Below are 27751 nucleotides of genomic sequence, written 5' to 3'. Positions count from 1 at the left end.
GGTTGCTGTTGCACCCTGTGCTTTTAAGGACTCAGCTTATCTCTTCTACCCTCCGCCCCCATTTTGTGCAGCAGTAGGAATCGGTAAAACTAAGAGCCAAAGCTTGGAACTGACTGAAAGTGCCACTTAAGGATACCCACCTGTGGATTGTGAACATCTCACTTCTACTGCTCAGCTGGCAGACGAGCCTGTAGTCCCTTGGAAAGACACCTGAGGTTTTCAGGCCACAGGCCCCATGCACGCTTGTTCCCTTCTGCGTGTCCATATAGCCATATACTGGAGAAAAACACAGTTTCTCACCTGCTGCTCTGGCCATTTGAAAGCTTCCAGGTCCTTCTTTTGTGAAAGAAGGGAGGAGGAGGAGGGAGGAGGAGGGCCAGGTCTCCGCTGTGTGCTATGCGCAGTTAGTGCTGGGTGCCTTCAGCTGCAGACTGACAGGAACAGTACCCACTTTGCCACACTTCATACAAACAGGCAGGGGAAAAGGTCTGAAGCAGACAGGACCGTAAAATAAGATCCAGGAATTCAGCGAGGCCGCAGCGAAAGGAGCAGATTCCTAACTCAGAGCATCTGTCTTTGCCCCGTGAATAAGTTACGAACTGAAAAGCAAGAGAAAGTGGAAGATCCTTTCACAAATAATAAACACTTGTTTGTCTCAGATTAAATGCAACACCTTTACATGTGGGCTCCAGCTGGCCCTAAGTAGATGCACCTTGCGTGGCTGTTACCTTCCCTGCCAATGAGAAGATTATTGTACATCCATCTGCTTAAAGGTTAATAACTCGCTTTTAAAAAGAGGAAGAAAAAAGTCAAATCTGTTAGGTTTACAGGAAGAAAAAAAAATGTTTTTCATTAAAACTGCCCGAACTTTGCCCTGCCTCGAAGTTGTACTCTCCAACGGAGAAGGAATGTGTTAACCTAGGTGCTGTAGCCGCATCTTCCAGAGAGAAATTTTTCCACGCCTTTTAAACAACTCCTGTAATGCCAGTAGGAAAGTGCAGTTTCAAGAAAAGAATGTCTATTTCTAATCTGGGTCCTGCCACTATCTAGAGTTTATAGAGAGACTTTTTAGCTCTTTGGCAACATTCGGGCCAGGAGCAATTTCTGATGTAAACCCATACAACCAGGATGTTACTGAAACTAACGTTAGGCTCTCAGCAGCCTGAGCTTTGCCAACATCTGGAGAATCTGGCGTTGAGTGCCTGGGGAGGGAAGGAATTTTTCTCCTACAAGTGAGGGGAATGGATAAGCTTGCAGCAGCACCTGCATTATCCCTTTCTTTGTGAGATGGAAAACAGCCATGCTCCATCTGAACCGAGCTGATGCTCCCAGCCGACTGATGGAAAGGCCAGAGGGGCTCTGTGGGTCTTGGGGGGTTGCTGACAGCTGACGGGCACCTTCTCAGCTCTGCCTGGACACAGAGGGCACTTGCTGGTTCACCCAGCATCTGGACGCAGGGGTTTGGGCTCTTACTGGTGCTGCTGGTTCTGTGGAGGCTGAGGGAAAGCCAGTTACGCTGAGCTTATTCATGGAGCAAAAGCAGCAGAAAGGGCCCTCCCAGAGCCCAGTTTTCCCCATGCTGGGATGAGGCAAGAGATGTGTCCTGGGAACCCGTGGGGCCAAGACAAGCCCTCCCCTCGGTGTGGGGAGAAGCGAAGCCCAGAGGGCTCCGTCTGCCCTGCAGCCCAGTGAGCAGCATCTGGCCATTGGCAGGCGCCTCTGGGGAACCTGGCAGAGCCATGGCGGAGGAGAGGGTAGGTGAGGCTTGGAGGCCTTTGCCAAAACGGAGCTGGGAGGAGAGGTAGTGTGACTGGACCAGCGGGAACGTAGGAGAAAGGAGCACTTTCAAGTGGGAAGGTCCCCCCACTGCCAGCCCCCAGTGTCTTCTCTTTGGACCACAGGAGTCCTCGTGCCGCAGTGCCTTCAGCATGGCTGTGCTGTGTAAAAGCGGTGGTGCCGGGTGGCTGAGGCTCCCCAGCTCTGCGGCACCTGGTTGCCAAGTCACTTCTCCCAATGTCAGCCGTGATGGATTTACCTGCTGCCTCTTACGGACCTCTTGGGAAGAGCTGGGAGAGTCACAGGAGCCCTGCAAGCCTTAAGCTGTGCCAGAATCAGCACCTCCTGAGGAGTAAGCGAGGGAGAGCATCCTCCTCTCTTCCCTGCGGCCATGGTGCCCTCTGTGCTGGCTGGCAGCAATGCCAGAGGAGCTGTCGGAGGCAGAGAGGCCCTCGTTAGCCAGGAGCTGGCTGGCAGGATGTTCCCGCGCCTGGCTGCTGGCTGTAAACCATCTCTTTGTACGGGGAAAGGCAGCGGCCCATGAGCTGCCACCTGTTGTTAATCTACCCCCGGCTAATCCATTCTGCACTGTGTCAGCAGTTCAAAAGGGCACTGTTAGTATTTTTTGCCAACTTCAATTAACGTGAGATTTTGGAGGCCCCTCTGATCACATTTCATCTGTCATGAGTCAGGAACAAACCAGCCAGATTGCAGTTGAGAGGAGAGAAGAGAAGGAGTTTATTGCAAACCAAAACAACAACAACAGTGTTTGTGCCCCCTCAGCCGGGGCGGCTGGGAAGCAGGGTCCTTCCCAGTGATGCTGCTCCTTTCCAAAACTGGAAAAATGGTACCCAGAAATTCCAGTCTCCTCCCACCACCCAGAGAAAAAAAAAAAAAAAAGCTGCAAGTGCAATAACTTACTTCAAAAAAAAAAAAGGTAAAAAGAACCAAGCTGCAAGACTGTTTGTTCTTTTTTAATATTCCACTGTAATGAACTGGTAATACATGGCTGCATAGGCAATAACATTGCATGGCACAAACCTCACATGGCAACATTTTTAATGATTTTTAAAATTCTTTTTTATCCTGAACTTTTAAAAACTTTTTTATTTTTTTTAATGTGTTCTACCCCAGGCCGTTAAGCTAAAGAAAAAAAGAAAGTTTGCGTTTATACAAGGTTACAATATTTTACAACAAAAAAACAATAATATTGATTGAGGTTTGCTTTCTTTCTTTCTCCCAGTCTGTCTTTCAAACACTGCACACCTAAACCGATATATTATTATACATTGAAAACTGTCCTTCAAAATCAGTAGTATAAAAGTCCTAGCTCTACCAACCTACCTAGCTATGCGGGGGCAGTGGGGAACCGTGTTACCAGCAAAGAGTTAAGGGGGTGCAAGGCTGATCCCTCGCCTCCCCCCAGCTCCCTTGGGAAGCTGCAAAGAGCTGAATGGCTTTCCATCCCATTCCTCCCCCCTTCCCATTTGGGTTTAATTTCTCCTTTGGTCTATTTGCTTTTTGCTGTGTCAGTCAGACCAGGAAAATAAACGCGAGGCTCTGCCTCTGCTTGATTGTTTTTCAAACCTTTTCCAGGAAACTACCTTTTTGCCTTTGTTTGTTTGGAAAGTGTTTTACAACGTGCTGCCTGGGCTGGGCATACTCTGGGAAACAGGGAGACATGTCTCGCCGCCCGAAATACCTCCACCGCCAGAGAAACCCAGCCGGCAGCCCTGCTCGGGCGGCACACCGGGTACACCCGGCTGGGGCTGGTGCTGCGTCCCCACGGCTGATGGGGGCTGATGAGGCAGGTAAAGCCACAAGTGCTGCAGCTCTGGGACCTCACCTCATGTCTGATGCGCTGTCCCTGCGAAGGGCTGTCTCCTACTACCCTGCCCACACTTTTGGCCAGACGTGCCAGGCGTGCTCCGGCAGGGATGTGCGCTCACTCACATGCTGCTATGGGCTCTAAAGAGGGAAGCTGGTTCTCCTTCACCGTGCTGTCTTGGTCCTCTTCTTTGTGGGTTCTACCTGGATACATGCTGGGACAGGGAGACCTGAACTGCGCAGCATACTCAGGAGGAGGCAGCCGGAGCCTGGCCGCTGGCTGGAGAGCCTGCTAGGAGCATGGGTGAGCGGCAGTGCTGGCGGTGGGTGATGCGCCTGTGGGCTGACCTGGCCCCCGTCACGCTCCTCTCCACATCGGCTTGTTGAGGCACAGCACGCTTAGAGCCTGGACACTGCAGGGTCGAGCAGACTCCAAGCCTGGTTCCCACTGGTTTGCAGTTGTTACCAAAACACTAACTACTGCTCGTAGGCAAGAAATGCCTCCGAGTACTCAGCAGTGAGTGGCACCCAACCGCTCATAAGCCAGTGGCGGGAACTCATGCTGCTCTTGCCATTTGCCACCTCCTGGTCTCAAAGCTCTGGGACGTTCAGATCTAGAACTGCTTGGGCAGAATGGTTTCCCACCTTTAGGAGGCCAGGGAGGGCAGCTGGGTGAGCCCAGCTAGCCAGGTGCTGCACCCAAACAGGATGCCACCACGAGCACTGGCATGGAGGGTGTCAGGGTAGCCGGGGCTCGCGAGACATTTTGGTGGTGGCTGGGGATGAAGCTTATAGCCAGGGAATCACAACTCAATGTATGGACAGGAGTAAAATACTAAATAAGGAATAAATAGTGAAGAAAGTCATAAATAGAGTTGAAAGATATTAAAATAATAATAATAATAATTAAAAAAGACATCATCACGGTAACTTGAGATTGCAAGAACAGCACTCACCCTGTGACCCTTAAGAAACGCAGTAGCTGCAGGCTGGCTAGATTAAGATACGTGTATACATATATATATATATATTTATACAGTTTTTCTTGTTAATTTAAGAGCTTGTTTTAAAAAACTTTTAAATTAATTTTTAAAATATGTGTAAATACAGATGCACGTAACTGCAACTGTATCTACTGCCTGAATAGCTGCTTTTTGGAGGCTTCTGAGGGGAGCGCCTTCCAGTGTGACCCACAGGTGTGGGCGCGAGGGGCCGTGCTGGTGCGGCGGCAGCACCCGGAGAGGTGAAGCAGAGCCTGGCGAGCGGCAGCGGGAAGGAAGCCCTGCGGCAGGGGACCCCGGGGAACAACATCCCCCCCTCGCCTGGTGATGCATCCAGGCAGGCTCAGGGCTGGGCACGTGTGGTGGCGTTTAAAATAGATTGAGTGAGTCCAACATGTGCTTTGCACATGGATTATTTTTTTTTTTAAGGTGAGAGAAAGTGGAGGCCAAGCCTCTGTAAATGCCAAGTCTGCTGCCAGGAGACTCTCCTCTCTCTCTAACAAGACAAGGGATGCAGCACTTAATCCTCTGAGCTGTTAAACAGCTTGGGTGAAATCCTGGCTCCGTGGAAGCCCATGAGGAAAAGCTGCCCTTTAACTTCAGTAGGGAATGCAGCTAAGCTCTCGAACAGCTCCAGCCCTCCATCAGAGCTGCCTTCAGTACCGGCAGGTCATGCAGGACTGGTCCCGTGTGCCTGCCCACCCCACCGCCCCCTCCTCAGCTCTGCCTGCTGTTCATCTGCCTTTGTCAGTAGGGTTACGGGGCTGTTTGGGCAGCGGCCCTTCACAGGATTGCCTGCTGCCTGTGGGAAGCACCACCCTCCCCAGTGCACCTGGGAATACTCCCAGCACCAAGCCCTGCTGCCTGCACAAAAGCCAGATTTCTGCTTCCTGCGTGATCCTGTCTGGTTCAGTCCTCAGCCTCACTCGTAGCACCTAAGCCACCACGCCCAATTGCTCAGCTGGAGGTTTCGGCTGGGACAGAAGTCCTGGCTGCTGGTGATGGGAGAGGCCCTGCTCGTACACGTGGTGTGGTAAAACGCGTGCTGCTTCCCTGTGGGTACCAAGCAAGGCACCTCTTAACCTTTCTTTCTGAGGAGATAAAAGAGGCAGCACTACTGGTCTTTTCTTACTCCAGTAAATATATATGACATTTGGGCTAGCAATGGTGTATCTTCATGCAGTGTCTGGCAGTCCAGGCACTGTAGCAATACTGGTATATGGCGTACGGTGAACCTGAAACCTGACATTTGGTTGAGGCTTATTTGGAGCCTTTTCCAAGACCACTAAATATTCCTGGACCTTGAACTACAAGATCCCCTAACACTGAGCAGGAGGAATGAGGGCAGGGTGATGCACAGATTTTTATGGGAGTAAAAATCCTATAGTTCTTGCGAATCTCGGAGACGGCTGCCCCAGCTCCAGCTCAGCCTGCGCAGCCGTGCTGTGGGTGTTAGGGATCGGCTGACCTTCAGCTTGTCCTGGGTGACAATTCAGTGGGGTAAAAGGATGTTCTGAAATTATTCCTGGCAATACGAGGTCACTGAAAAGCTTGGAAAAGATTTAGCCTTGCGAAGAAGATCTCACTTAACAGCACCATGCAGGTAAGAGCACTGGGAGGGAAAAGCGGGGAGGCACATTGACTCGACAAACGCCTGCGTCCTCTGCAAGGTGCAGAGGATCTGAGGTGGCTGGAGATGGGGCAGTGTCACCTCTTCCAGCCTTGGGTCCCTTCCCAGCCTGCTCCCTGTCCTGTTCCCTGTACAGAGATGCCCGCAGTGGCTGTGTGCAGTGGGGCCCTGGGGTGGAGGGCTGCAGGGAGGGGTTGTCATTGCATGAATCTGACCCCAGGACAAGGGGTATGAGGAATTCAATGGCCTCACGCAACGGTGGCCCTGTGCTAGTGCTTGAGCTGTTTCTCAGAGCCGCCTCTTTGGAGACCTGTGGATTTATATGGCAACTGTAATCCCCTCCCCATAGCTGCTGTCTCTAAACTGAGGATAGTAATTCCCAACCCAGAGGAAACATTTTGCTGCCCCACCACACAGGCGAGCCTGAATGCCAACCACAACCACGGCAGAGCAAACCCCAGGCGCTACCTGAGGCAGCAAGCTGTGCTGGGAAGCCATCGTCTGCCGCAGTGCGTCTCCGGCTGGGCGACCAGAGAGCTGGCAAAGACTCCCAGTGTGGTAGCACCGTGCCATGTTGGGAAGAGAAGCATCCCCTTCACAGGCCTCAACAGCTCTGTGCTTCATCTCAGACTGCAAGATGGAGAGGAATCAGGGTAGAAGGAGGTGGGCTAACGTTGCCTTCTTTCTCGCCTCGGGTATCTTCCCAGCCCTGTTCCCCACTCAGCTGTGGGAAGTTGTGGCGCCCACTAAGAGAATGGGAGCAGCCTGAGAGGTGTCTCTTTGCTGGTGCCAGAGTCCCCATTCAGTCCCCTGCCCAGGGCAGAACAGATCTGAGCAACACTGTTGACAAATTAGGAGGGCAAGTTGTGTGTGTGTGTGCGCGTGTGTGTGTGTGTGTACACGGAGGTGGCGGGATGGGAGAAGCCACTGAAATGCCAGCAGGCTCCTGCTCTTTGGAAAGGCAGATCTGGTGTCAGAAAAAGGAGCGGGGAGAAAAAATGCCCAGGTTATTGGGGAGGTGGCAGTGAGAGGGGACGCATCCCAACCCAGATCCCACTGGAAGAGGTGCTGCTCCACAGCCTCCCTCTCCCGCATGATCCCAGGGAGCCAGGAACTGCTGCGTTCATTCTGGAAACACTCCACTTACGTTAGCATATGTACTTTCTATACCTAGGGTAGCTAAAAGTGCTGCATTCAGATCCCCGAGGAGGCAACTGCTGTCTGGAGTCCAAGAGGATGGATTTATTCGGCTGTCCCCGTGTGCTCTCTCCGTGTCTCGAGGGCGCTGGGCTGCAACCCTGTCATGTGGCCCAGGAGATAGCAGCGCTGTGCTCCTTCGCTTTCATCCTCAGGGCAGCGATGCTGGAGGTCTTGCGGTCCGGCTCGCTGTTCAGCTCGTAGCCATTGAGGCTGGGGCTCATGCCGGCCGTGCCAAAAAGGCCGCCCATGTGAGTCTGTCCCACGTGGCTGCCGGGGCCGGAGACGCCAAGGAACTCGGAGACGCCACCGGCCGCGTGGGGGTGAGCATGGGGGGACATGCAGGAGGGCACCGTCTCGCAGGGGACGACGCAGGCGGGCACGGGGGAGGCGGCTCCGTTGTTGCCGATCCAGGAGGGGTTCTGGATCTGAGGGTGGGAAAAACACTTGTCAGGCTGCCCTGTGTGGGACCTGGCCGGTGCCTGGCCTTGAACAGAGAGTGTGTCTGGCCCCGGTCCCCGCCATTGCCCCTCAGGGCAGCCCTGTGCACGAGGGGCAGCCAGCATGGTGGGATGCAGGGTGCTGAGCCCCACCAGAAGCGGCATTCACAGGCCCCCCCCAGAACCAGTGCGTCACCAAGATCTGTACGCCAGCCCTGGCAGGGACAGGGACACTGGAGACTAACCTGCAGGGTTCCTTCCTTCTCCCCTCCCAGCCATTTATCTTTTTGGGGTTTTGCATCATAAATGCTTTTTGGAGCATGGCTACTCTTGGCACGGAAAGCCTGCTGTCATCCACGGTGTTTCTGCAGGCCTACCCACTTCAGAAGGAAGAGGCAGAAAGGGATCCTGCAAGATTGCCAATCTCCCCTCTTGCCCCAGCTTTGCCTAGGCAAGAGTGTTTTTCCCCTGAAAGGATGTGCCTGGTGGAGCTCAGCTGCCCGCAGCCCCCAGTCCAGGCAGTTTCCCTGCCCCTCGCCCAGCACTGCTCGTCGCCTGTCGAGGAAGCGTTGCCTGCAGTGCCGCAGAGCAGAGCCCTGCGGTGCCACTTCGTGCAGCCGTCAGGGCTCCTGTGGCATCACTCAGTCAATGATATTGCAGAAGAAGGGGGGGGCTCGGTATTTGCCTGTGGGAGTAGGTGTGCTGCGGCAGAGGGGGGGGACACAGGATGAAAGCGGGGAGGAGGCAAGCAGCTGACTGGAGCAAGAGAGCAAAGTGCCCTTCATCCCACCACCCCACCGCACCGCTCACCCTTGGGCCCTCTCTGATCTCTTACCTCCTGCAAATCGCTTTTCTTTTTTTTTTTGATCTCTAGGGCTGGGAGAGGAGGGCAGTGCGGAGGAAGGGAGTGGTATAAGTTACAAAGGCAAGAGAAGGGAGTGCTGAAAAGGCTGCTGAGAGTGTCCTCTGCTTGAAAAGCTGCTTTGGCATCTCTCAGCTGTTTCATAAGGGCTTCTTGTTCAGTTCGGGGGAGACGCCAAGCAGGAGAGAGGTCAAACGCTCTGGGCTTGGCTGCAGGGGAGCTTTGGTGCGGCACTGGCTGGGGAGGTTGCTGACAGCCCGGGCGTCGGGGCGGGGGGATGACTCCCAGCAGATCTGTGAGGACAAGTCGGGTTCAGAGCATCATGTCTGCAAAACCGTGCCCTCGAGCAAATTCTGGGTGGCGGGAAGAGGAGTCGGCAGGATGGAGGGAGTGCTTTGCGGGTGCACAGCCTAGCCCTCCAGCTAGCGAATGGCTGTCCGCCCTGGCAGCATCTAAAGGCAACGTTGTGAACTGGGGGCTGGCCCACTGCTTAGGAGGCTACTGTGGTGACAGGTTTCCTAAGACGGAAAGCTAAGAGAGGAGGCAACTGTGTCACCTGCCTCCTGGGCCAGGTGGGCAGGAACAGTCTTGACAGACCACAGGAACAGCCCCAGATAGCCCAAACAAGGCTGCTCCCACCCTTCCTTTGGCATACAAACCCACAAGACCCTTGGGAAGCATCCCCAGATGTCACCAAGTGTGCTGTGGGTAACACAGCCCATCGCTAGGAGACAGCTGTGGGAATTTGCCAGGGGAAAAAAAAGCTGTTGTGCAACTGCCGAAAGAAGGGAACTTAGACATGGCAAAAGGAAGCCTTCCTGGGAACTGCTGTTTTTTAGGTATTAAATAGCCTTCTGGGTCTTTTCCAAACCAGTGGGGAGTTGGGCAGCAGCACACGGGATGGGAGAAGAACAGTGTAACAGGATGTGCTGAGCAGGGTGATCCAGACCCAAAGGGTGGCTGCACTACGTCACCCAGGCCTGGGCTTGGTGCCTGCTTTAGAGATCGCTGCTCCGGGCCAGGGCACGAGGGAGCCAGGCAGGGCACCCAGCTAAATAACTCCTGGCCCTTCAGCGCTTTGCAATATGCCCCTGGCCCCGGCACTCTTGCAGCCTCGCCTGAGGGCAGGGGGATGAACCCGAGATGCGAACCGTGACTTGGGGGCGACCAGAAGCAGAGGTGATGTGTCCAGCAGGCATCGGGACAGAGCGGCCAGGGTGGGGGGGACACACTCACCTGGGCGTAGTTCTCAGCACGGGTGAGCAGGGGCAGCTCGTAGGCGGTGGAGAAGTGGGTCCGGACCTGCTGCATCTGGCCAAACCGCTCCCGCTTGCGCCATTTTGCTCGCCGGTTCTGAAACCACACCTGGGGAGAGGGCGACGGAGGGGCTGAGAACAGAGGGGGTCGGTGGCGGTTGGGAGCCCGCTCAGCCCTGGGAAGCCCACCGGCAGGCAGGGTGGGTGTGCACGGTGGGGGGACAGTGCGTTGCTCAGCACAAAAGCCCCATGGGGGAGCAGCAGCCCTGCCCCGCATCCCCGGGGGGCTGGGGTCAACCTGCGCTCCCAGTCTGGCAGCATCCTGGGCAAAAGGCAATGTCCAGCTTTCGGTGTCCTGCCTGCCTGGGCATGTTCACAGCTCTTGCTTCCCCCAGCGTGGTATGCCCTAGGATAACCCATCTTCCTCACTCCCCTAAATCAGCATTACCCAGGCATTGCCCGCAGCTCTGGTGCTGTCAGCCAGTCTTGGACAAGAAGTGCAAATACATCCGTGTGTGCTGCTGCCAGGCTGAACCCAGCAGTACTGGGGCTTTCCCCAAGCCTAATCCTGGCTATGACGATGCCATCAGATGACAGCTTGCATTTCTCACTGAACTCACCGTCTTATTTTTCTTAATTGTTAAAAAAAATAAAAAGCATAACACTCCTTCCCTCCTTAGCTGCAGGGAAGGACAGGTGCCTTCTACAGCATTGTATGTCCTTTGCTTTACACTGAGTTTTCCTTGCAGGGTTTGCAGCTCCCCACTTCACAGTGCTGCTCAGATCCCTTCAAGGCAGAGGAAAGACCAAAACTCTGTTTCTGCTCTTATTTTTACTGGCTCGACATCAGTGTGGATTATTGCACTGTTGTCAGCACCATTGCTCCTGATTTGCATCAGCCTGAGAGAGATCAGAGCCTGGCCCAGTGTCTTCAAAGCCTCTTGAAGCTTGTGAGTCAGGGAAATACATCAATCAAGAGCCGCTTTGAAGGCACTGAGAGATGCAGGCGATCACCAGGGGCTGGGTTGTGCAGGTCACGCCAGTGCACGAAAGCAGCAGTCCTAGAGCCGCTCAGTTCTGCTTCGAGTTTTGCACGGTGACTTGCGGATCGGAGGTGGGGGGGGCATCGCTAACCAACAGCTTGGCCCTGCCAGGCGGCTTTTGGGAGGCAGGATGGTGATGGCATCGTGGCCTGCGTCAGTGCAGGTAGAAGCTGCTACAGAGAGAGACAGGCCTGAGGATCTGTGGTTTCTGGTCTGAGCTGACCTTTCTTGTGGTGGAAGACCATTTTAGGCTCTCCTGCTTCAGTTTTCCCCTCCCCACCATGCAGGCAGCCTCGTGCCGGTCTCCCACAGTGCCCGACCACAGCCAGCCCCATGGTACCAGTGGGCCACGCGCTGTGCTCTGCTTGGTGCGGGGAGAGAACGGCACAGCGCCCGGGCACATCCTCCCCACGTGAGCTGCGGATGGTGTAGGATTTAGTGCCCTGCCCACAGCCACGGCAAAGCCATTGGCACGGGCCAGCCAGACAAACCAGAGATGGCCGTACCCGAAGCAGCAACGTGGTATTATCTCTCACCGCAAATCAGAAACCCTAGGAGGATTTTTCAGCAGGTGCAATGAAATCAAAAAGGTCCTAGCATTATCCCAGCTGAGCGTGCGCTGCACACGAAGAGCGTCCTACTGCAGCAGGTTTGATGCCCCAGGCATCTGTCTGCTTTTCTTCTACCTCTTCTTGGCACAGCCGCTCCAGCCCAGCTGCAGGCCAGTCCCAGGGCTGGCCCAGATCACGCTGCTTTGATCTCCAGATTCAAAGTTAGCAGTGGTGACCCGGTTCCTCCTCGGGCAGAGGAGGCCCCGCTGTGCACAGAGGGGTGGAGAGCAGGTAGGGAGCAGAGCGCTGGCTGTGCGCGAGGCCGGGGCCAACATGTGCCAGGCATATGCGGCCATTCCCCCGCCTGGCGAAGGCACCGGCTGGCCTGGCTGCACACCTGCGCTGCCGTGCAGGGGAGCTCGCCTGGGCATACCCCCCAGGACACCCACCCGGCAGCAGGACGGCTGAGCGCAGGCTTTTGCTGTGCAGCTCCTCATTTATGCATTGGACTGAACTGGTGCTGGCAGAGCAAGATGGTTTGAACTGGCAGTTCCCGAATTGCGATCCCTAGGCAGCTGGTGGGCTGGGAGGCTGCGGCAAACCCTCACGTTAGGCTGAAAAAGAAGCCTGTCTTCCATCCAAGTGCTGGTGCTGGGGACACTGGAGGCACTCCGAGAGCTGGCAGTGAAGCACTGCTCTGAAACACTTCTGGCAAGGTTTGGAGCACTTTTTAAAGTTCTCCTTTCTCCTCTGGTCCAAGTCCTTTTAGGCTGCTTGGTACCTCACAGTCGGGTTTCTCCAGGCCTCCACAGCACTCCAGGGAAAACAGGGCAGGCAAGGCAATGTATAATGTGAAGATGTCAGCAAAACCCCAACTAATTCGAAGTATTTTTTCGATCTTAGAAGACACCTGCTTTTAAAAAGCAATCTAAAACTCAACAAAAGTCCATTTTCCTTTCAATGCCTGTCACCTTTCATCACGAGAGGCTGCTATGGGATGGGAATGTGGCAGTGGAGGTTGCAACAGGCAATGCAGCGTGTCCTCTGGGGTCAGGATGGAGTACTTTGTGCAGGGATAAGCAGTCGCTGTGGGCTGCACCTCAGTGTTAACAATTAGAGTGGGAGTGTAGGGTAATGTCGTGCATCTGACTCCTGCAGACAATGCTTTGATAAGCCCTGATGTACCAAATCAGCCCTATAAAAATCTACAGAACAGAAAATGTTTCATGTCTCCATAAACATTCAGCCATATGCTGGTACCTAAATCCATATGCATACACAGCTGATGTGCTGTGGGGGGTGGAGAGGCCTGGTACAGCCAGAGACAAAGCAAGCAGGAGGCTCCTGTTCGTTCTCTCGCTGTTGCTACCCTGGCACCCAGCCGGCACTGCCGGTCTGCCCCTGCCACCAAGCGCCACGTGCCCCGCACAGGGCACGGGTGGATGGGCTAAGCCAGGACTTCACTCTGGCCATGGCTGGGGACTGCATCGTTGTGTTCATCCTTCCTCCAAGTTAAAGAAAACGGTGACTTCCCCTCTCTCCTACCTGCCCCAGTGCGGCGGTGCAGGGTGAGTCTGGCCTCCGCATGTGTGACGGTGGGCTGGTGGCAGCCATGGGGACGGATCCAGCCCAGTGCCCTGCACCCTGTGTGCATCGCTGCCCCGATGCAGACAAGGGCTTCCTGCTGGGTGGGAGCCCCTTGCACTCCTGCTCTCCCCTGGCAGCCTGCAGCATCCGTTCTGCCCATCCCTGTCCTCTGGCCCTACTGCCCTTCTTCCTCTGCTCAGCCTCTGTCTGTCTGTTTGTCTGTCTGCCTCCAAGACCCCATCCCTCTGTGAAAGGCCAGCCCATCTCCCCTCTTCCCGGAGATGGCCACCAGCCCTTTGCTTTCCAGCCTGCAAGAACAGAGCCAGAATTCATCCTTGAGCGCTGAAACTGGACACCATTTTATCAGTGGCCTGGAATGGGAAATTGGAGCCTGGGATGAGAGAATTGAATAACTTGAGTTTGTTTTCATTTCATGTTTAATTTCCTGCAGGCTTAGCTCAGTCTTTCCGCTCCTTCCACCAGCCTCCCAGGGTTTTATGGGGGAAAAGGGATCAAGATACATTACTTCTTGCTTTGCTTTGCTTTTTTTCTTTTCTTTTTTTTCCAAGGCGGTGATTTTGCTACAGCGGAGTTTGACATTTCCCTCTCACTTTCAAGCCCCCGCCATATCAGAGGGTCACCACCGAAAACATTTCATTAACGGTCCCAGCAATCATACGGCTGGCTCGGAGGGGGGTGGCTGAGGGGTTAGAGTCCCTGGCCATGAAGCCTGTTTCCATTCCCTTCCCTCTCTCCTCCGTCACAGGGCAGGACAGGAGGCCGAGATGCTCAAAGTCCAAGAGGGATGAGCAGCTGAGGCCGGGCTGGCATGGGCTTGGGGGACAGAGGGCTGTGTGTGCACATGCAAAGAGAAGGAGCCACGTGTGAATACACACGTGTGTCCACCATTTGTCCACAGTGCCACCGCGTCAGACATCTACTACAGCCCTGGATGGGCTGGAAGAAGCCCAGGCAGTTGCTGGTACCGAGCAGGAGCTCCTTCTGGGGCTCTGCAGCCCCAGAGATGGAAGAGGAGGATAAAGGAATGGAATATGCATGCTGCATAGGACCTACATGGAAACAGCGCCCACTGCACACCCTTGCAGGTTTGTTTCTGACCTCAAGCAGCCCATTCCTGGTACAGTTGCTCTGTCTCTGCACAGGGCTTACGCAGGGCTCCTATCCAGTAGCTTAATGGTACCTGGCAATAATGGGCCAGGTTGTAGGGGGCAAGCAGGGACCATGATGCATTTCATTGCAGGGGGAATTAGCTTTGGAGTTGTCAGACACCAGCACTGAAAGCTGGAAACCAAGATAGGTAGAGAAATGAAGGAGAGGGGTCAGGCTGTGGGATGCCACTGCTCCGCAGACAGCACAGCTTGCCTGTGCCCATGGCTGGCATGAGCTCTTCTCCAGGCACCGAGCTCTGCAGCAGCTAACGAACCTATTTCACTAATGAAGCATGAGCTTGAGAAAGGATGGAAAAACCCAGAGCTGCCACTTACCTGTCTGGGCTCTGCGTCTGTTCCTCCCTGCAGGGTGGCGGCTGGTTGCACTCCCTGGGGAGCTGAGCCTGGCCAGAGGAGATGACCTCCAGCCAAAAGCTGGCTCAGCCGTGGGAGGGAGCATCACACCTCAAACCTGCTGGGCGCCTCACCCTCCTGCCGCTCTGCTTGGCTTTGTTCAGCCTTGCAGGCAGCTGAAGCTGGCCCCTGTGAAATTATCCCAGCGCACCCTTCATCCCTTAGAGGATGGTACCTTCCCTGGGAGAGGGACTGCTGAGCCCATGGGGCTGCAGTAGGTGCAGGCCCAGACACCCCATGGCACCCAGAGCCCCTGCCAGCCTTGCAGAGGGTATCTCAGCACGTAGCACCCATTTGGCTGCAGGAGGAAAGAAATAAGGGGCTCATGGTTTATTTGTGATTTCTACCCTCTCCTTTGGCCCTGGCTGGGCCCTTTGTCCTTGCAGTAGGCACTTGCTTTGCCATTGCTCTCCTGGGCTGCTGCCCCAAGCCTGAGCCTTGGCTGTGAGCTGATGGCCCCTGGTGCTGCACAGGGAACACGGGGAGGCCCACGCAGAGCAGAGCTTCCCAGAGGGGTGGGAGGCCAAAGCCAAGCCTAAACAAGCTGCAGCACAACCCAGAGCTGAAGACAGGTGCTAGAGTGATTCACTAAGGCCCCAGCCCCAAAGGCCTCCCCTGTGGGAAGTGCGGCCCTGTGCCATCAGCAGAGGACCCCCCCGCCAGCCCGGGCTGTATCCCCATGCCTCCTGCGGGCTGCCACCACCACGCAGAGGCTAAGCAGTTCTCTAGCCAGCAGCCCAGCCCCCTGGAAACCCGCACAAAATACTGGGCACCTGGGGTGCGCCTGAGCCTGCGCAGCCAGCACCCACAGCACCCAGCACAAGCCTGCTGGTTCTTGTTCTCTAGTGATACAGAGTCTGCACGGCAGCCCTTCATCACGAGGCGGTGGCAGGGAGCCCACAGCCCAAGGGATGGGGTCCTTCCTGGTGCGGCTGGGGGAACAAGGGGAATGCAAGCGCTTACGCCTTTCACCTCAGGGTAAACGCTCGAGCAACCAGGCCACTTAGATTTCCTCCTGGATGCCTGGGGAGGTGCTTCTACCCCTGGCCTCATTGTCGTCCAGTGGCAAAGTGGGGAAAAAAAGCCCTTGAAATCACAGGTCACACGGAATGAACTTGTGAACTGCATCTCCTCGCCCACCCTGGCTCTGCTAGCCAGCCTGGCAGGCTGCCTGGGACGTGCTCAGAGGTGAGCAGGAGGAGCTTGCCACCCTCCAGCACCTCATCCTCATTCCCGAGCGAAAGGAATTTCATGCACTGTGCAGTCAGTAACCCAACGCTGCACCCGGCCTCCCAGGAGGCCCCATCAGCACTTGTGATGTGTCCCTGGGAAATCAAGGGCTGTGCTCAGCAGCAAAAGTAAAGAGCTGACGTTTGTAGTGCTGCCTTCCTCTGCCCATCCTGCAACGCTCAGCACGCTTTGCATGGGACCAACAGGAATCGTGCTGGTTTCTGCTGAAAAGCAGCTGTGTTCAGCCTGAAGAGAACCAGCTGTGGGGAAGAAGGCCACATCAGCCTGCAACCCAATTTAGGCAATTTACTGGAAGTAAAGGTACAGACTAAAGTGGACTTATGCAAGGATGCTGGCCTGACTGCTTCGACTGTTTGGAACGACTACTTGTAAAGGTCAGAGCAGAGAGCAAGCCAGGCTGCCTGGAACCTAGGAGATAAGAGATACAACCTGATGCCTGGAATAAGAGATACAACCAGATGCCTGCACATGCCAGCTATTCTCCATGCTAATGCAGGTTCTGGGGGTGGTGAGCTGATAAATGCCCACAGACGGAAGTCACAGGATTAGCTAGACTGGAGAATGAGAGCCTAAGCTTTAGCGGAGCCTTTGATGGCCATCAAAGTGCGAGCTGCGGATGTCTGCTCCAGGTGATGGTTCTCTTTTCTGCACATGCTTCTGAGCTTTGCCAGGCCTTTGGTTTAACCTTGACTCAGAGGACAGAGCAGCACTCAGAGAATCATTCACTCCTCCAATGCAGAGTTTGGCTTTGCTGGACCCCCAGGTTAGTTCAGGGGAGCTTGGTCATGGGAGCTGGTACCTGTGCGGGTGGATGCAGTGAGACTGCAGCATGGTTCTTTGTTAGAGTTTCCTGCTTCTCTCAAGGCGGTGGGAGCACGTTTTTGCTCCAGATCACCAGGTTTCATGCAGTCTCAGCCAAGCAGGCAGCAAGAGCTACCACTCTTGTTTCACCTCATGCTCTCTGGTAGGGCAGTCCTGGTCACCTCTGCATCCTCATCTTGCCAGAAAGAGCCCACACCGTGGGAAAGCTTGCTTCCACTCACACTAATGGACCTGTGTCTCCTGCTGAGTCTCCTGAAGGAAGGAATCTTTGTAATAGCCTTGTTTAGGGTGATGGTGAGGCTTACCTGCCTGCTGCCCCATTAGCTCCAGGACAAGAAGCAACTCTGTGAACACTAGAGCTCAGGCCGCCAGCCCAAATAAAGGAGCTGCCACTCGTGTCACATGTGGATGTACCTCCCCGTCCTGTCCCTGATGGAGAGGAGTGCCAGCCCACGGCATGGGCTCTGGGTTGGGCCCAGCTGCCTGCAGGCTGCGGTGGGGCTGCAGGGGACCTCAGGCAGAGCAAGGGACAACAAATCTGCAGGACTCATGGTTTCATTCCTCAGAGAGCAAAGGCTTTTTTGCAGCTCACCCACCCCTCACCCAGCCCCAGGCCATCCCCTGTTACCTGCACACGAGCCTCAGTAAGGTCTGTTCTCATGGCTAGCTGCTCCCTGGCATAGACATCTGGGTAGTGGGTCTTCTGAAAGACCTTCTCCAGCTCCTCCAGCTGGTAACTAGTGAAGGTGGTGCGGTTCCTTCGCTTTTTGCCCTTGTTGCTCTCCGAGTCAGCCTTGTCCATGGGGCTGGGGAGGTCCGTGCTGGCCCTGTCCTGGGGCCCTTTCACCCCGGCTTCCTTCACGCTGAGGTAGCTGCTGTCCATTCCAGAAGGGTCGGAGCTTGGCTGCAAGTCAGCCTCTCCCAAACTGCTCTCCTTACCTATTGGGGTGGGAGGGTCGGGAGGGGAGAGGAAAGGAAGGCAGGTTTCAGTAGGGTGGGGGAGAGAGAGAGAAAAGGAAACAGATGTAAGTCTTTTGACTAATTAGTTGGTTCAACCAGATAAAGCTAGCCATGGTAGTTGGGCAGCAGCAGTCCCCAGACAGAGGGTTGCCCTGGGTGCGGGAAAGCTGCTGGCTTCAGCCTCAGAGGCTGCTGGAGCTCAGCTCATGGGTGGCACAGGCAACGGGCTGGGTGATATTTAAGGGAGAAAGAGGCAGGGGAGCTGATCACAGCCTGTGGATGCCAGCACAGCTGGGGAAGGGGAGGATGGGGTGAGCTCTGCCAGCTCCTCCCAGACCCCCTCCAGGAGGAAGGATGAGCCTGGCACACTCAAGTGCACACATACCAACAAGATGCTGCTTCACCCTCCCACTGCCCACGGAGCACTACGTTCCTTGGTCCTGGCCACAGGAGAGGTCTCAGAGGACAGAGGGACCCAAACACAGGCCTCAGAGGATGATTCCCAGTCACCAGCCCATCTGTGCTCCCCTACCAGGGGCACACAGCAGCAGCACATGGCGCTCTGTGGGTTCTGTTTTCTGCTTGTGCATCCCCAGGCAACCAGTGTTGTGTGTCAGCAGAGGTGATTCTGACTGACACCTCACAGCCTCCTGCGAGGACTTGCGCTGCTTTTGGCAAAGAGGCTACGAATGGCGCTTAGTGCCACAGAGAAGGCTGGTTTGAGACACCTACAGAAACACCCCGGCCTGTGTGCGGGGCAGAGAGAAATGAGAGGAGTCTGACAGCAGCCTGGGAGGCTGTTCCTGCCTGACTGCTCAGAGCAATTAATAATTAACGGGCCATGACATACAAGAGCAGTACGGGAAAGCAAGAGGCAGGTGTTCCAAGCACTCAGTGAGCTGGTTCCTCTCTAAGGCTTAGCAGAGACAAGGAAAAACACCTTTGAGCTTCTGTAATAGAGCATATGTATCCTCAGGCACAGGCGCTGCGATGGAGTGTCCTCCCTTGCTCACCTCCGACCTCCAGTGACAGTGGTGTCCCCTGTCCCCCCACTGCCATACCAGCAGGACTCTGGTGGGGACCCACAACAAGTGGCCGCGGCGCTCTTGTGTCTGCTGCCACTGCTCTGTGCAGCGGGCTGTCCCCAGACCAGAAAAAAGAGGGATTTGTGTGAGCGACTGGCCCAACTGGCATACGCTGCGCAGCCCAGTGTCACACCTGCCTGCATTTCTGGCTGGGATCTTTGGACAAAAAATGTGGCTGCCCTACTGTGGGGTTTAACCTTGAGCCACTATTCTCAGCTCCTAAAGGTGCAGTGGTACTTCCTATCCGTGCTCTCCTTGCCAAGCCAAGATCATGCCAACTGGCTAATCTTTTTTTTTCTTTTTTTTTCTTTTTTTTTTTTTTTTTTAATTTCACATTAACCTATTTTCAAATGTTCTCAGTCCAGGATCACTCTTTCTGGGAAACAGCTCCACCATCCAGGGATGTCCCTGTGGGGAGCTTTCCCTCAGCAGTGTCATATCCATGGTTGTTAACCCCAGCTTAGGCCCATGTCTTTGGAAATCCCCATTTTTTCTAACAGTTCTCCCTCATTACAACATCCTTCCACCTAATTCACTGTATATTTACATCTTAGCCCTTCTGTGAATGGCTCTGTCATAGCTTCAAAAAGCCCACGAGCAAGCTTGTGAGAAGATGTACATATCCTCACTCTTTTCTCACTCACAGTATGAGTGTAAATTGTACACCTTTGCCACAATATTTATTATTTTCAAAACTTGTTATAATAAAACAGTTTCAGAAAGTCTGCAGCAACACTCTACAGCCTATGAGAGTCAGCAGAGACAGAGTAATAAACAAATAAAAGTATTCCAGGAAATTTTTTTCCTTTTTTTTTTTTTTACTATTTATGATGTCAGGAAGCTCAGTACATTTCCCCCATGCCTTTGTGCTGGCTGCCTCCCTAACTTCCAGGTCCCCTGCAACTCCAGCAGCAACAAATGCAAGACCTGAGGCCTTTCCTTGGGAACTCCTCTGCCATTCCTTACCCGCTCGAGCGGCTCAGCTAGCTGGGGAAGTGTCTACACACACGCACACACTCAGAAAAGCTCTGGGTCTGATCTAATTTTGTCGACTGCATTAGCTCAAACTGCAGCTGGGAGCTGGCCCCGGGGCTTTCAGCAGCGATAGTTATCTCCATCACAAGCCACCGGCCCTGAGGAGCAAGCGGCCGTCCCTGCTGCGCACATGGCGGGTGTCCCGTGCCTGCCTGCCACCAGCCCAGAGCCCTCCTTGCCTGCTCAGCCACGCTGCTCTCCTGCTCCCGCACTGCAGTGGACATGGAGTCCTTTACCTCTGTCCCCTGCGGGCACTGCCAGGGATGAGCTGTCTCCATGAGAGGAGCAGCAACAGTGGGATTGACGGCAGGAGGCAGAAAGCAGGGATGACATATCTGGGAGGGGATGGTGTACATCCACCCTCATCTGAGCATCCCAAGAAGTAACTCTCATTCTCCAGGAACAGGTTCCCTGACCTCAAAACAGTCACGCAAACTGCTGAAGTGAAACAAATTGCATGCATCTGCATATGGATATGCCCAGGCTTCCTGTAACTGGAGATGGCCTCAAAGTTTCAGCACAAAGTTTGGGGTGTCTGTTTCTAATCAAACCTAGAGAGATCCTGAGTTACATATTGTAACATGACAAGGAGATAATGTGAGCATCATTGCACCCTTACAAACCCAGCCAGACCGCTTGGTGACTCCTTCACTGCTTGTGACTCCGTCCTTGCCCCCACAGTGGTAGAAGGAGGATATTTTCTGCTTCCCACACTTACACTCTGCTTTCCCAGTGCCTTGGCTGCCTGCTAGACCATTGGCATTTCCGAGATCTTCCTTGAGTCACCCGGAGTCAGCTGACAATGGGCAGAGACAGCCCAGGACAGCTGGGCACATGGGCCCCGAGCATCACCCTGATCCTTTTTGGGCAGGAGAGCTGCCTGCATCCCCAGTTCACCTGCAGGGGATACCCCTTTCTGATCTCACTGTGTTTGTCCTGAGATCCCCACGGAGGAGGAAGAGAGTGCAGGAGACTCAGGCCGTGCTGCACACATGGCGAGGCCCCGGGACAGCCAGGCATCACACCGCTCTGCTGCCAGTTAACCATGTTTAACCATGCCACGGTTAAAATGGCATTTTAGCCATGGCATCACAATGTTTGGATTCACAATGTGTATCTGTTCTGCTCCTGGAGTGTGCTATTTTGGGAGGGTGATGAAGTAAAATCTTCACTAAGTACAATCTTATCCACAAAATTTAATTCAGAACAAAGTCAACTTGGTGCATCCCCATGGCAACGCAGAACGGGACATTTCAAACACACAACTTTGGTCCCAACTGGAAATTCCAGGTCTCCTTTGCACAGCATATGCATGACAAGCTGCAGCTCCTTTGTCACAGACTCCACAGAGATGTTGTGATTGCAGCCCCACGGCCTATGAGGTGGCAAGAGAGCTATACGGCCAGCAAAGCCCAGGGACACAGCCAGCACAGGGCTCCTTCCCCTGCACACCAGGCAAAGAAGCCTGCAGGAGCTCGGCATTGCAGATGTACTGCTCTGGCAACATCTCATCCAAGCTGTTCTGGTCTCCGTGAGGAGCTCCACACTATCCCAGCCCCAAGGCTCCGCATGTAGCCTGGGACACCTGGACACCTACTGACATGTGGTGGCTCACGGGGGCGGCCCACCAGCAGCCAACCCATGTCCAAAGCACGTGGCACGGGTGGTGTGTGGCTGCACTAGGCAGCCCCTCTGCTCTCACGCTAAATGACGTGGGGGCCTTCTGCCTTCTCACCCAGGGGTGGACACAGGGGTTTTATCCCCTGCCCATCCCCAGATCCCTATGGACTCCTACACTGACCACTTCATGGTGCTTCTCCCTGCCTGCACAGTCACGGTCCAACTGTTACTTTTCATAGCAATTATGCTTTTTAAAAAAAAAAAAAAACAAACACCAAAACCCCTAGTGCAGATGTTTAAGAAAGATTTTAAAATCCAGTGCTGGCTCTTAAAGTAATTCTCTCAACTCCTGCTTAAACACCAGTGCTAAAATTTTGCCTAGGTAGGCTTTGGGCAGCGTATTCTACACTTCTTACCAAGGAAGATTTGCACCACCAGCCCTGCCAGCACACCTCCAGGACTTGGCTGGCTGTAGTAACCTTATCCAGTCCTTGTGATCTTGCCTTAACACATGCTGAAGCCATTATGCTTGTTCCCAAGTTGTCTGTTGCAGCCTTCTGCCTCCTGTCTGTCATTGCAGTCTAGAAGTCAGCACAGGGCTATCATTTTAAAAAATATCCGTATTTTGGGTTATACAGGATAAAACAGAGCTGCTGGATTTTAGACGTACAAAGGTCCAAATCTTTAGGTTTATTTCCATTCAGGGAGTGAGTGCTCTTGCGGTCTGCAGATGTAGAGAAGAGTTTAAAGATGGAGAGAAGACCTAGAATTTCATGGCTGAATCTGGCATCACTGATTTTATTAGCAATGATCCCATACTTAATCATACCTTCTCTCTCAGGCCCAAGCGAAGAGTAAAACTGGGCAGCATTCATCTCTTAAATGCAAGTGGTAGCAGTCTACATGAGACACAAGCCACTAACATGGTTCTGGAAGCTGCAGTTACCCTTGCTGCAAGGCAGGAACTGGTTGGAGCATCTCCATTTCAATTCTGGATAAGGATGAACACATCTCCTTGTACCCAGCCTAGCAGTGGTTCCCTTGAGTTCGCATAAAGCGAACAGAGCTGGCTCCTGTACATGTACACGGCTGTCCATTTATCCCAGCCAGGGAGCTCCTTTGGTTGGTCCCGCAGAACCTGAAGGAAGGCTGGAACATGCTCCAGACAGCTCCTCTGCTCACGGCATGACACGTACCGACTTCCCATTGTGCTGAGGAGACCACTGCATGAATGTGCTCAACGGCCCGGACACCATCCATCTCTGCTGAGCCCGACCAGAGCTGCTGGTGCTGCTGCTCTGCTGCCGGCAGCCGCCACGGCAAAGAGGGTTGGGCAGCAGGCAGATGTTCATGTACATTAAATCTACTGACACACTGTGACATAGTGAAACCACGGACTAAAAATAGCTGTGAAATACCTGGCCACCTCAGGGAGCTAATTACAGACAGAGCTAATTCCTACAGCAAAGCCTACTTGTAGAAAGAAGGAACAGGGAGAGAGATATTTCTTCCTACTGTGTTCCTGATTGCACCTAGGGCCTCTCTCTTGGAGACTTATTTTTCTGAGAAAAGGACACCGCGAGAGCAACACTAAGGCCTGGAGCAGAAAGATCTCAAAAACTCCTTCTGTTCCTGAAAGGCAATCTGGGGACAGTTCTAAAGGTCCCAAACAGCACCAGCGGGTCCACAGGCTTTCTGTGGCCCTGCAGCCGGCATATCACTGAAGGCACTGGCTCTGTCTCCCCTCTGCCTGCCTCGGAGATGCTTCCCTGGGAGTCAAAACCACCTCAGCCCTGGCTCTGCTTAGACCTTCTCATGCCTGGTTTGGTTACATTCTCCCAGAATAAAGTGCTGTGCGGGTTTGGGGACAAACAGGTTGATTAACTCCAGCGCTGTTAAGTTTACATCGCAGCACGGCTGGGGAATGTGTGCGTGTGTGTCCACATGTGTGTTATTTGTTTGTGCAAGTTGCTGTTCCTCTTGCTTTTTTTCCGAACTTGCTTTTTTTCCCCAATACAAACATCTGCTCTCGAGGGCACGCATTGCTCCATGCGCTGATTAGCTGAGTTCACACACCCTGCGGCTACTTGGGGAGAGCTCAGCACCATCTGTATCAATGCAACACGCACTGCTTGCTCCTCTTTCATGTTATTTAAAGGGCACGAACAAAACTGGCTTTCCTATAAACAAATCCGTTCTGAAAACTCCGCGTAGAAGCTGTGGCTAGAGCAAAAATGTATGGTTTATGCCCCAAGTCCTTCTTCATATGGCACGTTCATTTGAACAGCAGGGAAGAGCTGACTTAACAAATTTTGAAGGCACAAAAATGCTTCGAGCAACCTGCTGTAATTGCAACTGACCTTCTGGCTCCCAGAATGCAGGAAAAGAGAAAGACCAAGAAAACGTGCTGCCATCGCCTCCATGGGGAGAAAATGAAACCGCTCAGTTGCATACCATGGCCTCCTCACCACAGAACATGAAAGGAGATCATTGTTATCCCAAATATTCTGGAGCTGGGCATCTTGGTTCTCTCTGATGTGAATTTCTTAGTGACCTGGCTCTCTTCTCTCTGACATCTGAAGATCTTCAGTGGCCGCAGAGGATGGTGCAGGGCCTTGGGGATGTGCTCTGCCGTGTCAAGACCAGGCACAAGACAGTTTTGTAAGTGACAGCAAAAGGAGGTGACAGTCACCTGTGTGCAGCTCAGGGGCAGCCAGACCCTCAGTAGATCCCACACAAGCAGCCCCAGGCATGGGGCTGAGGGTGGTCGCCTATGGGTTTTCAGCACACTACGCTATGTGCAAAGTCCTGCTTGAAAGCAGGACAGTCAAGGTGGGTCAGCTACTGCATTTTAAAATGTCTCTTCTATTTCCCACTGCAGGCACGTCACAAACAGCTGGGACATAATTGTGGGTTTCTGCGATGTCCTGCTTGTGTCTCCACCTAAAACAGTGCATGTGAACCAAAAGCCACCTACTACCTCTGAACTGACATCACCAGTGCTTGTCTGCCAAAGAAGATGGACGAAGCAGGCAAGGATTGGAAGGGGGCTTGAGAGGGCTTTCAGTTTCCTTTTGGCTCTGAATTTGATAACTTTTGGATAAGTAGCCTTCTCCTTCCAAAGCAATCTTGTATTGCCTTGCCACAGCCATGGTCGCCTAAGGGTCTTGGCTTTTCTCAAGTTCCTCAAAACCAGATGTGAGCACCTAACTGCTCTGAAGACCGGGCTCAATGCTGAGTAAGACAAAATATGGGAGCTCATAAAGAGAAAAAAATCAGCATCACCAATAGAGGACAAAGTATTGGATGAGATTGTCTCAGTCGTAGACTCACAGCTACGTACAGGTCAGTAGCTGTTTTTCGGGAGTTAAGTCCAAAAGAGTGCACAGACCCATGGGCAAATGACAGGCAGAACAGGCAGGTTCCCATGCTGTTTGCTGAAGACTTGTGTTCTCCACAGACAGGCGCTGTAGGGTGTTGCACACCCTGACGCTCTAACCCAACGTGGGGTCTCCATCTCGCTCCCGTCTGGGCTGAGTGTCACTGGCTGTCAGCAGCTGGTGGAACATCTGCCCCATCCGCCTCTCTGCCTGCCTTTAGAATCATCCTGTTCTCTCAGGGTTGTGTTTCCTTTAGAAAAATCTAGATACAGCAAGGTTGCAAGGTTGCTTCTCCGCTGTTTGGAAGTTACCTTCAGCCGAGCTACATCAGGATAGTGTTTAAGGGAGCTGGGATTCAACTCCCCCTCCCTGCTCTGAGGTGTTGTGAAGTCAGGCCCTGTGCCTGCAGCAGGGAAAGGAAAGCGCTGGGGAGCTCTGGGGCTGATGGCAGGCAGTGGAAGCTCAAGGATTGTTCAGATGTGAGTGACAGATGAGGGTGATGCAGGGTTTAGGGCTAAGCTCTCACTCTGAAAGGAAGAGCATAAGCCCTTCCATCGGATGCAGATTTATATACTCATCTTAACTCACCCATGCCCTTTGGCCACCGCAAGGATCTGAAAAGATCCTTTGCCTGAGCACTGCAAGAAAAAAAGGAGTCTCTTCACTGCAAGTTGTCATCTCCTCCACAGCTTTCCCCTACAACCAGTCAGCACCTCCCTCTTCCTCAAAACACACCCTGGATGTTTCCCTGAAAATTTCCCTCCAAGGCTGGGTGCTGGGTGAGCTGGGCATCTGCTCAGTCGGAGAGAGATGAAGGCATGAGGTACTGGTGCAGCCTTCCAACGTCTCAACGCGTGTTGCCTTCCGCGTTAACCACGCGCCAGGTGAGGCACCACCAGCCGCGGCATAGGGCAGCAGATACAAATCATGCAACCAGTTAGAGGAGAGTGGTGGGACGCTCCTTCCAGCTGGTGGGGAGGGCTGGAGAGGCAAAATTGCCTGAAGGGAGATGAGCCTTGCTCTGATGTCTGACTATGGCACAGTTTAATTCCCTGCTGCCAGCTTTGAGAGTGATTCACCCCATCCTATGTGTCTGTGCCTGCCCGGACAGCGTTCATGCCGTCGGTCGGTCGGTCCATCCATCAGTCTGTCTCTCTCTGCATTCTTCTGTCTGTCTGCTTTGCAAAAGCAACCTCTTCACAGCAGAGCCAGCGATGCATCGCTGAAGTTCAGCTGCCTCCCAGAGGTGACATCCAGTTGCCTGGGTTGGGCTGCTGGTAACAGGGCTGGAGCTGCAACCTGAAATAACCGGCAGAGCAGGGGGGCAGGAGGAGGGAGAGCAGAGCCATTTTGTCACGAGCTGAGCAAGAGCTCAGCTGCCTCTGCATTGCAGAGTCCTGTTTCAAATTAGTGACAGACGAACTTCAAAAGGCTTGCAGGCAGCGGATGGAGAGGCGTCTGAGCGGGCTCTGCCTAGCTGAAGCAGCCAGCCCACGGCCCCAATCCAGCTAAGCACTGCGGCATGTGGGTGCCCCTGGACTACCCTTACACTTAAAGCGAAGCGTTAGGTACTTCAGACGGGCAGTCAGTCAAGCCCCAGCGAATCTGCCCAGCACAGCTCCTGGGCTGCTTCTCGTGCCTCCAGATTTGGGCCCCCAGGTGCCCCCGTGGAGAAGAGGTGGGGACTCTGAGTCTGGATGAGATGCTGCAGCAGCCCCGTTGCTACCCAAGTGCGGCACATCTCAGGGGGATTTGCGTCCTACCATTTTCGCTTGGAAACTGGAAAGCAATAGTGATGGGAAAGCTGAAGTAAAAACAGAAAACACCCAAAGTTGGCTGAACCTCACTGAACCACAGAAAGGCTTGAGTTTAAATGTTGGGTCAAAGTTTGGGCCAGGTTCTTTAAGAAAATAGTTCTGCTGTTCTTCAGTTTTGTACAGCTGATTAGTAAAGAAAGGTCCAGAGAAGGGAAGAAAAACATTCAGCCTTCCCCAAACCTGCCCGTTCTTGGAAGCACAGCTAAAACTTATTTCCATTCTGATGGCACACTGCAAAACTCAAGGCCAGACAGGTCTGGGAATTGCGAATGTTCCTATGAGCACTAGGCTTTTAGAAGTATTCCAGAAAGAAATTAGGTTTCTGGCTACCAAACCCACCGATTCATAGTCACTGGGGCTGGGCGACAGCCTGGCAGTGGCTTTTACTGGCAGAGAGAAAGAGGGCAGCAAAATCACAAACTGAAGCAAGAAGAAGCACAACCAAACTGGGAACTTGCCAACCAAGAACGAAGACAAAATAACGAACAGCAAACCTGACAGGGGGAGGTTGTTCCGCTCAATCTCTACACCCCTCTTCACTCCATTGCTCTGGCCACCTGCTGCAAAAAAAATCTCTCTGCCTTGGGGAGGTGGGGACAGTGCTGCAGACCTGCAGGGTTTTCCTGCTGAGGAGATGTTGGTGCCCAAGGAGAGTGGGAAGCATGGTGTCCTTACAGGGTTTGAGGGCACTGGCCACCCCTGCTAGCCAGGGTCTATCATCCTTGGGCCCCATGACCCTCCCATGGAGTACAGGGGGTGCACGGCAGCTTCAAGGTCTCACTGACCAGGAGAGCTGTTCCAAAGTATTGGAGGGGCATAGCTGCGCTGCGTGGCCTGGCCATGAACCGCAGTGTGTCTGCGCTATAGCTGAGGAGAAAGAGCAAAGAAAGAAAAATCTGTCTAAGACTGACCTGCCTGAAAACTTCGATTGCCCCTTACACAGTCTAAACAAATATTTATCTAAATTACTCAGAACCCCCCAGTCTTCTTATATATATCCCCAAAGAGTGTCATAAAACATCTACAAA

The 27751-nt window shown here is 53.6% G+C and overlaps 1 protein-coding gene across 2 annotated transcripts in view; it reads right to left on the bottom strand.

Moving 5' to 3' along the window:
• Positions 1-5506: 5506 nt before the first annotated feature.
• The window catches only part of ALX4 (ALX homeobox 4), a 40259-nt gene continuing 18014 nt past the window's right edge, over positions 5507-27751 (bottom strand). For both annotated transcript variants that reach the window (XM_086748793.1, XM_086748792.1), the window contains 3 exons: positions 17455-17765; positions 9970-10098; positions 5507-7859 (listed from right to left, as the gene is read on the bottom strand). In XM_086748793.1, coding sequence (XP_086604919.1) covers positions 7536-7859; positions 9970-10098; positions 17455-17765 — 764 coding nt within the window. In that variant the 3' untranslated portion in view covers positions 5507-7535. The remainder of the gene's footprint in view (positions 7860-9969; positions 10099-17454; positions 17766-27751) is intronic.

The sequence above is a fragment of the Chlamydotis macqueenii genome, chromosome 5 (assembly GCF_036417535.1).
Source record: "Chlamydotis macqueenii isolate bChlMac1 chromosome 5, bChlMac1.mat, whole genome shotgun sequence".
Taxonomy (NCBI): Eukaryota; Metazoa; Chordata; class Aves; order Otidiformes; family Otididae; genus Chlamydotis; species Chlamydotis macqueenii.
This window is presented reverse-complemented; position numbering and strand designations above follow the sequence as displayed.